At 41.3% G+C, this 15,849-nt stretch overlaps 2 protein-coding genes across 17 annotated transcripts in view; one reads left to right on the top strand and one right to left on the bottom strand.

Moving 5' to 3' along the window:
* The window catches only part of Igsf10 (immunoglobulin superfamily, member 10), a 28,983-nt gene extending 17,836 nt beyond the window's left edge, over window positions 1-11,147 (top strand). For 6 of the 7 annotated variants that reach the window (XM_017590862.3, XM_039102267.2, XM_039102266.2 and 3 more), the window contains 2 exons: window positions 340-1,240; window positions 8,743-11,147. In XM_017590862.3, the coding sequence (XP_017446351.1) occupies window positions 340-1,240; window positions 8,743-10,651 (2,810 nt within the window). In that variant the 3' untranslated portion in view covers window positions 10,652-11,147. The remainder of the gene's footprint in view (window positions 1-339; window positions 1,241-8,742) is intronic. The other variant, NM_198768.3, reaches the window with a different exon arrangement.
* The window catches only part of Med12l (mediator complex subunit 12L), a 323,000-nt gene continuing 317,848 nt past the window's right edge, over window positions 10,698-15,849 (bottom strand). For all 10 annotated transcript variants that reach the window (XM_039103686.1, XM_039103693.1, XM_039103694.1 and 7 more), the window contains one exon: window positions 10,698-14,302. In XM_039103686.1, the coding sequence (XP_038959614.1) occupies window positions 14,250-14,302 (53 nt within the window). In that variant the 3' untranslated portion in view covers window positions 10,698-14,249. The remainder of the gene's footprint in view (window positions 14,303-15,849) is intronic.

Below are 15,849 nucleotides of genomic sequence, written 5' to 3'. Positions count from 1 at the left end.
GCATATACATATATGCCAGACATAGTGACACACATTTTTTTAAAGATTTTTACTTATGTATGTGAGTACACTGTTGCTGTCTTCAGACACACCAGGAGAGGGCATCAGATGCCATTATAGGTGGCTGTGAACCACCATGTGGCTGCTGGGAATTGAACTCAGGACCTCTGGAAGAATAGCCAGTGCTCTCAACCACTGAACCATCTCTCCAACCCATGAATAAAAATTTGAAAAAACATCTTTAGCCACCTGAAGACTGTCTTATAGTTTAAATGTATTTTTTGTAAGTTCAGCAATGATGATGAACTTTATGTATACTTTTTTTTTCCATTTTATCAGGACTTGAAATATCCCAAGGGACACAGAAAAGCCGGTTCCACGTGCTTCCCAATGGCACCTTGTCCATCCAGAGGGTCAGTATTCAGGACCGTGGACAGTACCTGTGCTCTGCATCTAATCCACTGGGCGTAGACCATCTTCATGTCTCTTTGTCTGTGGTTTCTTACCCGGCAAGGATTCTGGACAGACATGTCAAGGAGATCACAGTTCACTCTGGAAGTACTGTGGAACTAAAGTGCAGAGTGGAGGGTATGCCGAGGCCTACGGTTTCCTGGATACTTGCAAACCAAACGGTGGTCTCAGAAACGGCCAAGGGAAGCAGAAAGGTCTGGGTAACACCTGATGGAACATTGATCATCTATAATCTGAGTCTTTATGATCGTGGTTTTTATAAGTGTGTGGCCAGCAACCCATCTGGCCAGGATTCACTGTTGGTTAAGATACAAGTCATCACAGCTCCCCCTGTCATTATAGAGCAAAAGAGGCAAGCCATCGTTGGGGTTTTAGGTGGAAGTTTGAAACTGCCCTGCACTGCAAAAGGAACTCCCCAGCCTAGTGTTCACTGGGTCCTTTATGATGGGACTGAACTAAAACCATTGCAGTTGACTCATTCCAGATTTTTCTTGTATCCAAATGGAACTCTGTATATAAGAAGCATCGCTCCTTCAGTGAGGGGCACTTATGAGTGCATTGCCACCAGCTCCTCAGGCTCAGAGAGAAGGGTAGTGATTCTTACTGTGGAAGAGGGAGAGACAATCCCCAGGATAGAAACTGCCTCTCAGAAATGGACTGAGGTGAATTTGGGTGAGAAATTACTACTGAACTGCTCAGCTACTGGGGATCCAAAGCCTAGAATAATCTGGAGGCTGCCATCCAAGGCTGTCATCGACCAGTGGCACAGGTAAGCCTTTCCGTTAGAATTATCTCCTTTGTTTACTTAGCTGTACAACTTTTAAAATGGGAAAGAGGTACAGGAGAGGTAGCAGCAGCTGCAAAGATCACCCAGCATGCACAGGATGGCGGCTTTACGTAAAGAAAGGCATTCCTTCTGACGTCACTGAATACAAAATCACTTTTTTTCTTTTATTGGATTTTTAAAATTTACATTTCAAATTTTATCCCTTTTCCCGGTTTCCCCTCCAGAATCCAACTATCCCATCCCTTCCCCCAGCTTCTATGAAGATGCTCCCTCACCCACCCTCTCCCTTCCACCTCCCCATCCTGACATTCCCTTACACTGGGACATCAAGCCTTGACAGGACCAAGGGCCTCTCCTCCTCTTGATGCCTGACAAGGGCATCGTTTGCTACATATGCGGATGGAGCCATAGGTCCATCCCTGTGTATTCTTGCGACGGTGTTTTAGTTCCTGGGAGCTCTGGGAAGGGAGGGGTCTGGTTGGTTGATATTGTTCTTCTTATGGGGTTCCAAACCTCTTCAACTACTTCAGTCCTTTCTCTAACTCCACTGGGGATCCCATTCTCAGTTCAATGGTTGGCTGCAGGCATCCTCCTCTATTTGTCATGCTCTGTCAGAGCCTCTCAGGAGACAGCTATATCTAGGTCCTGTCAGCATGCACTTCTTGGTATCCGCAATATTGTCTGGGTTTGGTGTCTGTATATAGGATGGATCCCCAGGTAGGGCAGTCTCTGGATGGCCTTTCCTTCAGTCTCTGCTCCACATGTTTCCATATTTCCTCCTATGAGTATTTTTGTTTCCTCTTCTCATGCTTCACTCCAGCCCAGATTCTTGGCTTGCACAGTTGTGAGCTATGGGAGAAGCTTATTAGCTTACATACTGGTGGACGTTTTTCCTTTATTTTTTGTAGCTGCTTTAAAAATGCTAACTGTGTGAAGCTATTCGTTATTTCTGAATCCAAAAGATAACTAGCCATTTTGAGGCTATCAGAACAAAATGTTGTGTTTCATTCAGGACCCTCCTGTCAGATGCCATAACTTTCATCACACCATAATCCATTCTTAAACTTACAATACACTTTATGAAAGGCACATTAAGACCGTCTCAGAGTAAAATATATTCAAAATTCCATGAACTTGGTGTTACCAGATACAAACCTTTTTTTATTGTGCTTTGTAAAAATTGATATTCAGTGTATACTCACTAAAAGCAAAAATTATAGCTTGTGAATTATAAATTGTGCTCTCTGTGACTTTGTGTAATGATTTTCTATAATGCTAGAGACCAAGCTGAGTACTTTCTCATTTACATTTATTTATTAAAATACAAATACAATAGAAATTAAACACAGTATATATGAATTTATATGGATACTTGGAAATTGAAGTTCCCCCCACTGGCACAGTAAGTTGGCACAGAATATAATGAACAAATTTGTAATTTTTAATTCAAATGTCAATATTAATTTTCAGGTTTTTTCAGGAATCAATTACCTTAAATGTTAAACTGCAGCTCAATAAGATTTAAAGTTTTAAAATGCAGAGCTGGAGTGTGGACTTTAGAATCCATAGACTTACATTTATTTTACCCTCTGTATGTGTTTTCATTGGACATTTAGTAGCTTCAATATTTCATTTGTCAGCTTTGCATTTTGTTTCACAAAACCAGTGAGCTCGTGCTCTCTCTCTCTCTCTCTCTCTCTCTCTCTCTCTCTCTCTCTCTCTCTCACACACACACACACACACACACACACACACACACACTCCATGTCAGAATTGCTGCAGCTACTCTGACTCTTTGCAGCTCTATATGAATTATAGGGTTGCTTTATTTACCCCTCAGAAGAAAGTGACTGTGTAATTTTGATGGGGTTTTCACTGAACCATCAGTTTAATGATTCTTTTGATCTTGAGTGAAACAAAGGAAGCTTTGTTCCAACCCTAAGAAGACATACTTTTAGCCCTTTCTAATCCAGTGTGATATTTTTCATATATAGGGTTTAATACTTGAGATAAGTTCCTTCGGTATTGAGCTTGTTGATTTATTATTATAAGGGACACCAAACCTTTTCTTTTATCTGTAAAGATAATCACATGACTTTGTCTTTGATGGTGTTACATTAAGTTTATTGATTTCCAAATGTTAAACCATCCCAGCATTTCTGGGATTAACCTGAATTGATCATGTTCTATGACCATGTTGAAATGCAGGATTAAGTTTACTTGTATTTTACTGAGAAAATTTTCATTTGCGCTCATCATGGGTATGGGTTTGATATATTTTTTATCGTTGTGTTTTGGTTTAGAATGATGAAAATGCTACCCCTTTAAAAATATGTTGCCAGAGTTCCTGGCTTCCTATTTATACTTTAAGAAGAAATGGAAGCAATTCTTTTCATATTCATAAAAACCATCAGTACAGCTGTAAGACATGAGGATTTTTATTAGATAGAAGACATTTCACTACCACTGCAACATATCATTACTGTTTTATTTCCTGATCAGTTTTAGTAGGCCATATGCTTTCAGGAACTTGCTCAGTACTTCTCAAATTCATGTGATTGTGCCATATACTTACTCATGGTGCTTTTAAAATAATCTTTTGTGTTTCTGTAGCATTAGGGTTCTCCAGAGGGACAGAACCAGTAGAATAAATATACTGAACGGGAATACCATTGGCTTACACAAGGTCTGGGGAGTCCAACAATGGTTGTCTTCACATTGGAAATGCCGAGAGCCAGTCGGTGGCTGCACTGTCCCTGAAGCTAAGTGTCAGTAACCCTAGTCCAGCACTAAAGGTCTGGTCTTCAGTTCAGTTTGACAGACCAAGGAAGCTGACTTCTGATATCAACAAAGGCAGCTGCAGCAGAGTAGATGAGCTCGCCAACAAGAAACAGGGGAATTAGGTCAAAGGGCTTCAACACTCTTGCTTTGGACCTTCTTTGTTTTTCTCTTCTTTCTATCAATAACTTATTCCATCTTTGTAGGCATACCATTTTATGATATGGGTATGCCATAGTTTAATACGCTTTGTTAATATGTAATTATTTTGCAAAGAAACAGGATTTACTGCAATACGTCCATGCATGCACAGAGAACATACAAATCCTATGCTTCTACGTTTCTATCCCCATCTCTCCCTCCCCTGCCAAGTTTTCAGTCCTTAATAATGACACCATTACTTTAGAATGGGTTTGTTGTTTCCATACAGAGAGAAAAAGTGATACATATCAACTATTTCACTTAACAGTGTCCTCTAGTTCTATCCTTTTTTCTACAAATGATAGTATTTCATTCTCATTATATTTAAATAATATTCCATTGCGATACGACACCATGTTTCCTTTATCCATTTTCTTGTTAGGGGTCACTTAGGCTGGTTTGTTTTTCACCTTAGCAAGAACAAATGACACATAAACAGAAACATGCAGATATCTCTTTTGTGTGCTGACTTCATCCCCTTTGCATATAAAAGCCAAAGTGGCATCACTAGATCAGATCTATTTTTAGCCTTCCAAGGGATCTCCATAGTGCTTTCCACAGCCTGAACTAATTTATATTCCAAACCAACAGTGTGCGACTCCTTTCACTTTGTATCTTTGTCAGCATATTTTAAAAATTTATTTATTAATTTTTTGGTAATAGTCATTCTAATTGGGGGAAAGACGGCATTTAATTGTAGCTTTGATAACCATGATGACATGCTGCTGCTGCTGCTGCTGCTGCTGCTGCTGCTGCTGCTGCTGCTGCTGCTACTAGAAGACACTGTCCACATTTAGGGTGTGTCTTTTCAATTCAGTGAATCAACAAAACCTCTCCAGTCATGCTCAGATCGTAACCTAGACAACCTAGATGAGCCCTCATAGGTTTGCCTAGAGACTTTTGCCTTGAGTGATTCTAGATCCTGTCAAGTTACAATATTAACTATTGTAAGTAGTTATAATGTTTCCGTTTTGATTTATGTGACTGTCCTCTTTTTTATTAATCTATGTAAAGGTTTTGGGATGGTATTTATCCCTTTTTTAAGCCCACAGATTTCATTGCCCTTTAGTAAATTTTGTTTTAGTTTTCATTTTTTATTGTTACTTTTCCTTTCATTTGCTTTTTATTTTTAATTTTTTTGGTTTTTTGTTTCCCTAGGTAGTTGAGGATCCTGTGTTTGAAACTTTTTTAAGTTGCATGTATTGCTATAATTTTTTCTCAATACTGACTTTGTTGTATCACACAGATTTTCATAGTCTGCTGCAATTTTAATGTTCTTAAAATTCTCCTTTAAGTTTTCAATTACCCTCTGCTCATTTAGTAGCATGCTATTTACAATTTACATATATAAATATATACACATATATATTGAACATTGATATTTCTACTACCATTGCATTGAACTTCTTTAGATCTAATATTATAGCTAACAATATATAGAATATCTAGTAATATTACATATATTATATGTCCAGGTGGTACCATTATACCTGTTCTATCACCTTTGTCCTAGTTTTTTATTGTTGCTGTGACAAACACTATGACCAAAAACAATTTAGGGTAAGAGAGGGCTTATTTCAGCTTACAGGTTAGAGTCCATCATTGAGAGAACTCGGGGTTGGAACTCAAGGCAGATTCAAGGAAGGAACTTGAAGCAGGAACGTGGAGCCTTGCTGCTTGCTTGCTTGCTCACTGGATCATGTTCTGCTAGATTTCTTACACAGGTCAGACCCAAATGCTTAGGGATGGTGCCAACTAGGGATTGTGTCAATCAACACAATCTTCCACAGACATACTCACAGGCCAATGTAGTGTGTAAAAATCCATCAATTGACACTCTCAGTTAATTTTAGGCCATGAGAAGTTGACAGCTGAAGCAAAAACAGTCTTGTCAAACTGATGTTTTGTTTCTCTTTGACATTTTTCACTTCAAGGCTACTTTAAAGTTCCCAGCCCCCTCCTAAGCAGATAAACCTTTTCTTATGCCACTGTTCTTCAAGTGTTGGTTAATGGAGGATGTTATATATTGCAACATTGTTAGATCAGATTTGAGGTGTGTCACTTTAAATCAGTTTTGTTTTTTAAGAAGGTTGCCTCGTTACCAGTATCATTAACATTAACCACGGACTTGAATCAGAAGCAGGGGTTTTGATAAGGATTCTGTGCTCTTAGAGGTAGTTGTGATGCACACTAAAATTTGAGTCTTGGTCCCAAACTTAATGGCTCAGAGGCAACCTGAGAATTTTTCTAAGCATTGAGGTCAGTGGCCCTGACCAGCTCTACTGAATCTGCATCTCTGTTAAGAGAACCCAAGTAATATGTAAATCTGGTCCCATATAATGCTAACACATTGTTTAAGAGAGGGACTGTCAAGGACCAACATTTAGGCCCTTAGTGTTTACTACACATAACCATCATGCCAGAAGCCCAGTGCCTCAGCCAACCCCACATCACTTCTCAGACACTCCAGTCTTGAAGTATGAGCTCCAAGTATGTCAGTCTACACAAGCTGAGAATTTTTAGTCATGCAGACAAGTTTGAGAATAAAAGGTTTTAGAACACATTAGAAGATATTACTAACAGGTGACAGTGTGGCCCCACACAGGCTTTCCTGAGACTTCAACCAAGCTCAATCTGAAGATTTCCTCTAGAGTGGGAGAAATACTTGGAGATCAAACAAACAAAATCTGTATGAAGTACTTGGTTGTTCTCTTCATTTGTGTGTACATTATCATAATCTTACCTTGGTTTCTTTCCAGAAAAATTCCTTCCATGATTGAGATAAATAAAAGGCACGCCCTTCCTCATATGATTATTCTCTATATAGTACTCTGTATCTGAAAATGACTTGAGGCTGCTCACATGGGTTTCAGTTATGCTCTGAGAAGTCCCGGGACGGCCAGATGGCGGTGAAGGTGCTTGCTGCTGTCCTGGCCTGCACACTCTTAATCTCTTCAGTCGACATTAGCTTTCAAAAAATGTGTTCATCAGGAAGTTTGGGGGCTGATGCTCCACAACTGATGGGAGCAGGTGCAGATGCCCAGATGCTAGGCAGAGCCAGATGGACCTCACAGAGTGGAGGAGGAAGGATTGTAGGGGCAGAGGTGTTCATGACACCAGGAGAACATGGCCCACAGAGTCAAAGAAGCAGGGCTCATAGAGGCTCGCAGAAACTGAGGCAACAAACATAGACCCTTTACAGGTCTGGACTAGTTCCTCTGTGTATACGTTATGTCTGTGTAGCCTGGTGTTCTTGGGGGGCTTCCAAAAGTGGGAGTAGGATGGAGGTGTCTCTGACTCTTTTACATGCACTCAGGAACCAAGGTGATATGAGGATTTGTGCCTAGTCTCACTGTATTTTATTAGGCCATGTTCGTGGCACTTGCTACATACACACACACACACACACACACACACACACACACACACACACACACACACACACAGTGGAAGGAGGGCTGGGAGGGAGGAAGAGGATGTCTAACACTATAGATGGATGGATAACAATGTAGACTGATAAATAGTTTCATTTATTTACCTCATGTCAAACGGGTAAAACACACAGGTGCTCTTGAGTGTATGTTCTTAGCACTAAAGCAAGGCTCTGCCACCTGGTGGTCAAATGTGGCAATTACAGGCAATGCAGAGCAGTCCACAGTGCCCAAGCCAATGACTTTACAGAGGCTCAGACAGCTTCTAATGCGTCCTAGACTGGTGTCCTCTGTAGACAGGACAGAGTGTTTCTAGTTAAGTAACTTAAAAGTTGCTTCATTGATACATTTAAAAAGTATCATCAGGCATTAATTTAGCACGTAACTATGAGTTATTTTTCTTCATTAGCAGAAAGTGTTATTTTTGTGGATCTATTTGATATATATATATAATGCTTTAAGCATCCTTCTCACCAGTGAGATGTTTTTCAAAATTGCATGAATAAGATTTGATTGCAGGCCACTTGGAAAATAATACTGCCTTCAGCAAATTATGCTTTGTGACTAAGCTTTTTTAGGCAAATGGCTTAGATAACAGTAAGTGACTTAACATGTACAGTCGTGCCAGTCGTCTCTTAGTAAGGCTGGAGGGGAAGAAACATCATATAAATAAGGCCACTTCTACACAGTATAGTATTCTGTGGATGTGTACAAACTGGTGACCATGCTTATAGTCTTTTCATGTGTTTGTATGTTCATGTTGGGGTGTGCATGTGTGGTGGCCAGAGATAAACAAACACTGCGGTCTTCCACAACCACTTCCCACCTATTATGAGCGTCTCTCACTAAACCTAGAGATCACCTCTTCAGCGACCCTGGCTGTCTAGCAAGCTCCAGCCATGCTGGGGCTACAGATGTGCACCACCATGCCTAACTCTGCACTCCAGTGTGGGCACTGGAGATCCAAATTCAGGTCTGAAAACTGTGCCATAGGCAGCTTCCTCACGGAATCATCTCCTAAGCCCCACTTTCAGTCTCCCACTGCTTTCTCACGTTTGTCTCTTCTCTCCTTAGAATGGGCAGCCGAATCCACGTCTACCCAAATGGATCCTTGGTGGTTGGGTCAGTGACGGAAAAAGACGCTGGTGACTACTTATGTGTGGCAAGAAACAAAATGGGAGATGACCTGGTCCTGATGCATGTCCGCCTGAGATTGACACCTGCCAAAATTGAACAGAAGCAGTATTTTAAGAAGCAAGTGCTCCATGGGAAAGATTTCCAAGTTGACTGCAAGGCTTCTGGCTCCCCTGTGCCTGAGGTATCCTGGAGTTTGCCTGATGGGACAGTGCTCAACAATGTAGCCCAAGCTGATGACAGTGGCTATAGGACCAAGAGGTACACCCTTTTCCACAATGGAACCTTGTATTTCAACAACGTTGGGATGGCAGAGGAAGGAGATTATATCTGCTCTGCCCAGAACACCTTAGGGAAAGATGAGATGAAAGTCCACCTAACAGTTCTAACAGCCATCCCACGGATAAGGCAAAGCTACAAGACCACCATGAGGCTCAGGGCTGGAGACACAGCTGTCCTTGACTGCGAGGTCACTGGGGAACCGAAGCCCAATGTATTTTGGTTGCTGCCTTCCAACAATGTCATTTCATTCTCCAATGACAGGTTCACATTTCATGCCAATAGAACTTTGTCCATCCATAAAGTGAAACCACTTGACTCTGGGGACTATGTGTGCGTAGCTCAGAATCCTAGTGGGGATGACACTAAGACATACAAACTGGACATTGTCTCTAAACCTCCATTAATCAATGGCCTGTATGCAAACAAGACTGTTATTAAAGCCACAGCCATTCGGCACTCCAAAAAATACTTTGACTGCAGAGCAGATGGGATCCCATCTTCCCAGGTCACGTGGATTATGCCAGGCAATATTTTCCTCCCAGCTCCATACTTTGGAAGCAGAGTCACGGTCCATCCAAATGGAACCTTGGAGATGAGGAACATCCGGCTTTCTGACTCTGCGGACTTCACCTGTGTGGTTCGGAGCGAGGGAGGAGAGAGTGTGTTGGTAGTGCAGTTAGAAGTCCTGGAAATGCTGAGAAGACCAACATTCAGAAACCCATTCAACGAAAAAGTCATCGCCCAAGCTGGCAAGCCCGTAGCACTGAACTGCTCTGTGGATGGGAACCCCCCACCTGAAATTACCTGGATCTTACCTGACGGCACACAGTTTGCTAACAGACCACACAATTCCCCGTATCTGATGGCAGGCAATGGCTCTCTCATCCTTTACAAAGCAACTCGGAACAAGTCAGGGAAGTATCGCTGTGCAGCCAGGAATAAGGTTGGCTACATCGAGAAACTCATCCTGTTAGAGATTGGGCAGAAGCCAGTCATTCTGACATACGAACCAGGGATGGTGAAGAGCGTCAGTGGGGAACCGTTATCACTGCATTGTGTGTCTGATGGGATCCCCAAGCCAAATGTCAAGTGGACTACACCGGGTGGCCATGTAATCGACAGGCCTCAAGTGGATGGAAAATACATACTGCATGAAAATGGCACGCTGGTCATCAAAGCAACAACAGCTCACGACCAAGGAAATTATATCTGTAGGGCTCAAAACAGTGTTGGCCAGGCAGTTATTAGCGTGTCAGTGATGGTTGTGGCCTACCCTCCCCGAATCATAAACTACCTACCCAGGAACATGCTCAGGAGGACAGGGGAAGCCATGCAGCTCCACTGTGTGGCCTTGGGAATCCCCAAGCCAAAAGTCACCTGGGAGACGCCAAGACACTCCCTGCTCTCAAAAGCAACAGCAAGAAAACCCCATAGAAGTGAGATGCTTCACCCACAAGGTACGCTGGTCATTCAGAATCTCCAAACCTCGGATTCCGGAGTCTATAAGTGCAGAGCTCAGAACCTACTTGGGACTGATTACGCAACAACTTACATCCAGGTACTCTGACAGGAAGGGGGAGACTAAAATTCAACAGAAGTCCACATCCACAGGGTTTATTTTTTGGAAGAAGTTTAATCAAAGGCAGCCATAGGCATGTAAATGAGTCTGAATACATTTACAGTATTAAATTTACAATGGACATGCGATGAGACTTGTAAATGAAAGCATTGTGAACTGAAACCGAGTCTCTGTGGATCTCAAAGCAAACTCTTAACTTAAGGCACTTTGATTTTGCCAACAAATAATAACAAACATTAAGAGAAAAAAATGATCCACTACGAAATAACAAACGGCTAATGCACCTGAATTCTCAGTAAAAAGACCTTTCTCTCGCTAACAGTTGCCAGCTGCCTCGTGTCTGTTTCCTACCAATGTCACAAACATCGCACACAGGGTGAATGGAGTCAACGGGAAAGATTAAGTTTGCGGTCTGTGTAAATCTCAATGTACAAATATTCTGTCACTGGTTTATAAACATTTTGATAAAACCTACAGAAAACGAGCACGGAACTGTTTTGATTATGATCATTAGCATACCATTTGTTCACACTGGAAGCTCCCATTGCTTTAATACCTGCGTTCAAACCAAAACAAAGCAGGTGCGGGCTAGCTCTTCTATGTATGCAGGGCCGCCTGATGCTCGCACACCGGGAAGTGCAGAAAGCGGATCTCACATTGGTCCACACCTCCTGTCCTGAAATGCTTTACAGGCACAGTGAAATTTCTTTACAACTTTCAAACCTAACTCAGGCACCCAAGGTCTGGAGCCATTCTTAAGACTTTCTAAGGGGGAATCCCTCCAAGAGTCTGGATGATAGCTTCTATATAATGAAGTTTCACTGCATTTAAATTTTGAATGTTTTTTTTTTATAATTCACCGTACTTATATTACATGTCTAATTCAACCCAAATATATGTGGGGTATCATATGATTTACCCCTTTTATTCTAAAGGCTGGGAATTTTCTAGAATAAGTCCTCTGGCTTCTGTCCAAATTTTATCTATTTATAGATGGTAAGAACCTTGTAAATAAAAAAGCAAGAGACATTCAGTTAGCTCAGAACACTAAGACCAAGAGCTTTGGTAGGTTGGGCCAATAATTTGGGACTTGACTTCACGGTGTCTCCGTAATGCCTACTTTCTTTTGGCCCCTACCTCAGACATAAGCTGACTACAGTTAGCTGTGGTACTGAAGAAGGGTACAGAAAACAAGAAAGGCCACCCTCTAAGGAATCAGCTCCATGAGATTTCAAGGTTTGGTCTTTAATTTTCCTATCTGCAACCCACCCAGCAAATGACAAGGTTCTGCTATAGAGCTTTTCCTCAGGTCAACTTTAATGCCAACCACATACATTTGCTATGAAAGGAGAAAAAAAAACTCTCAAAATGCAGAATTAAGTGGCAGTAAATATAATAACTAACTAAATTTAAAATTCCAGTCGCTTTCCTGGTAACACATAGGGAAAAACAGCTCTAGGTTTCCCCTCGTCCCCTACAGCATCTCAGAGCTCGAGGGGCTTAACATGATTTACCTTCCTCATCTTAATAGACAGAATAAACAATGACCAAGGGACAGCCATAGCCTTCATGTGCAAAATAATTAATAAATTAACTTCTGCAAAGGGTAAAGTGCATACAAATGCTATGCCGTTCTAACGCTCATTCTGCTGTTTGCAACACTGAGCTACAAAAAAATACAAGGTTCAAACCGAAACTGGAGGTCTAACCATCAACAACCATTGACTAAAGACCAGAGAGGACAGGATATGACCTGCTCACTGGGCACAACACTCACACTTCAGTGGTTTTTCTAATGCAGTCCTATGGTATATTACCTTGGGGGAAAATAGCTCCGTGAATTTTAAGACTGACTCTGGAGAGGAAATCAAAGCAGACGTATGGGGCCACTGAAATGTCCTGCACTGTCTGAGAGCAGATAGAACGTGAACTCAGTGGAAAGAACGGTCTTTAATGTTTGGCAAAGTCTTTTTCCAGCCCAGAGTAAACACAAAACAAGCAGGCTGGAGGGGTATATTTCACAGTGTACAAAGCAGTTCACGTGATGTCGCCATGGCAACGAAAGCAAACATGTATCTGAGGTCATTTGAATGAGTAAAACTTTGCAATGGGTAACTCACCTAGGAAGATATAAATTATTTATATAATGATCTGCGAAAGAAATCATCGGAAGTCGTACTAGCTACGTTTTAAAAAAGTAGTTCTACGGGGTTTGCTCTTCATAGACAATCTATTCACAGTATGCTTGACTACATTACGGTGAAATCATATGGCAAAAAGAAAGTGAACCCAACAAAGGACAGGGAAAGGTCCCTGCGTGTCTTAAAATGCCCTGCAATTTTCACATTCAAAATTGTATGCATCTAATTCTAAAAAAATATTATACGGAATACTCTTAAGTTACACAAACTGATAATAATTTACTGTATTTTTTTCACTCTAATAGGAGCAAATTACCACATACTTGAACAAAGTTAAAATAGTTACTATTTCTTTATAATAAATTTGATGTATAATTTACTTTACTTGTGCTTTTCTTGCACCGGTTTATAAATACAGTAGAAGCAATACACAACCAAGACTGACACACCAACATTAATAATTAAATCCAAAACTGTGAATACTTACCATACAAAATTAACAGCAAGTACAGCTTTGATGACTACCAGAACCCTCTGGCCTGTGGGGCCAGGCTCTCTGGAAACCATGTCCAGTCTGAGCACTGTGGAATCTAAGGCCAGCTGTGAGATTTCACTTTTTTTGTTTCTCAAGTTGGCATGAGGTTCTAAAGAACCTAAACTGGGCAGTTATTTTATTTATTTATTTTTTTTTTTTACCAAAACTGGCAGTAAGTGAATGGGCTGATTCCACCGTGGTTCTTCTGGCCTCCAGTGGTTATGCGGTGTATATTGTCTTCATGAAGAATCTGGTTAAAGGTTTTGCCACTGCGAACGCATCTGAGTGCAGCTGCTTCTAAGAGGCTCCCGCAGCTCTCAGGGAGGCTCTTGCAGAAGCCCTGAAGGAGCGAAAGTACTGAGCAAACCACCTGGTTCAGCACCTTTGGACCACAACAAAAGCGAAGCAAAGTCCTTCATAAACGTGAGCAGAGTTTATAAAGTGCTTATGAAATGATCAACATTTCAAATTAAAGTGATGCTAATGAACGTTCACCCCGCTGCCACAGTTGAGCGAAAAGCGAATGTGTCCACTCCCGAGAGACCTGCCACATCTTCCCAATCAGTAGTTTGGTCCACCACGGGTTAAAAAAAATCATTAATGAATACATAAATATTTAAACCTACCATAATTCATTCTTTATGTAAATATGAGATAAAAAAGCACCAGTTTCAGAAGGTCTGCTACCGCACTATCCGGATTATGACCTACATCTTAAAACCTACTTTAAATATGATAAAAACCAAACCATGACTCCTTTACTTATTTAAATACCTCTGCATGAAATGTAGCATAAAATATAGGAAAACATAAATAAACCAAAGACCAATGGAGACGTCTTATGGTGACTAGTAAATTTGCTTTTCTGCTTTTCAGTGCAAACACAACCTTCGTGTCTTCTCTCTCTGATTCAAAAGTGTGAAGGATGTGCACAGGGAGTCACTCCTTGCTGTGGCTGATTACCTAAGAGGAAAGCAAAAGTAGGAGTTACAGATATGCTGCACACGAGACCTTCCTTCTCTCGTAGCCCTCTCAGTAAAAGCCTCAGGTATGGGAGAACAGACCAACTGGCTACACCCCAGTGTCAATAACCATGTAATGAGACCAAATGGACTCTGTGGAGAGGCCAAGTCTGCGTGAGAGTCTCACAGCTGCCACTGCAGTGCCTTGGGATTAGAGAAATTAACTCAAGGCGTCCAGGGGCTGTGCTGTGGACAGCAGAGACGTGTGGTACAGGAGTTCTCAGTACTGACTCACAAACTCTACGAGGCACATCTCTGCAGAAAGTTGAACTCTAAAATACCATTGCATTTCACTGTTTTAATCACAGATTATTTAGTAGAGAACACCTACTAAACGGTAGCTAGGGGAAATTTGATTTTACTTCATGCAACCAAAATTAAGTGAGGCTACATGAAAACGTACACATATATTTCAGGTTTGGAGATGGAAGAAAAATCTTGTGTATGTATTCATTCAACATGGTGATGCGTTACATAAAGACACAGACAAGTATACAAAGTATGCTACAGACCAAAAAAATAAAATAAAATAAAGAAAAGTTAAGATATTAAGTATGACCCGCAGAGACATGAAGAAGTGTGGCGGGGGGTGGAGGGGCAACTCTGTCAAGAGACCAAACATGCAAAGCAGGCATGCGAAAAGCCACCCCTCAGCCACCAACAGATGCCATATCACTGTTTCAACATGCAGCGGACTTCACTCTGTAACTCAGAAACACTGAATCTGGAAGCCAAGGGAAAACGTGTCTCCTTCTGCTGCACAGATGGGGAAACGTGACCCAGTCAATAATGGCCACACTGGCAAAGAAGTCAGGTCGCGTGACTCCAGCCACCGTGTTTTGCAACACAGGGTACTCACTCCCATTTCTAAAATGACTCTGTCCTGAGATTCTGGCATAGGGGTGACCTAAGTCAGGGGCCTGGGATGAATCTCCCCTTAAACACTTCTAGCTTTAAAAAACAGGACCTGGGCACGGAGTTGCAGTCAAGTGGTAGAACACATGTCTGGCACACAGGAAGTCTTGGGTTCTATCCTCAGCACCATAAAATAAAACCAGGAAAAGGGAGTTGGGCCTGCTTTGGGAAACTCACATAAAGCAATAGGAAAATATTGCATTTAAGGGGGAAAAAATGTGCTTTGTCCAGGTGAAGAAAAAAATAAGCACCACACTAATCAAACTGAGACAAAATAAAATACCTTGGATCAAGCCAAACGTTAAAAAAAGTATGTATGTATGCACGTATGCAAGCATATGTGCATGTATGCATGTATGTAACTATGCATGCATGTATGTATGCATGTATTATGTATGTGACAAAAGTAGGGAAATAAAAGAGGAGTGGACAGCAGAGGTCTAGGAAGGGTTTAATGGAGGGTATCTGACAGCTGGGACAGAAGAAAGCAAAGGAGGAAAGTGATGTAATCCCATTTCAATTAAAAACATATTTTAAAATGCTTCAGAGAACACCGTGATTTTGGAAGAGCCT

Source organism: Rattus norvegicus, chromosome 2 (genome assembly GCF_036323735.1).
Source record: "Rattus norvegicus strain BN/NHsdMcwi chromosome 2, GRCr8, whole genome shotgun sequence".
In the NCBI taxonomy this organism is placed as follows: domain Eukaryota; kingdom Metazoa; phylum Chordata; class Mammalia; order Rodentia; family Muridae; genus Rattus; species Rattus norvegicus.
This window is presented reverse-complemented; position numbering and strand designations above follow the sequence as displayed.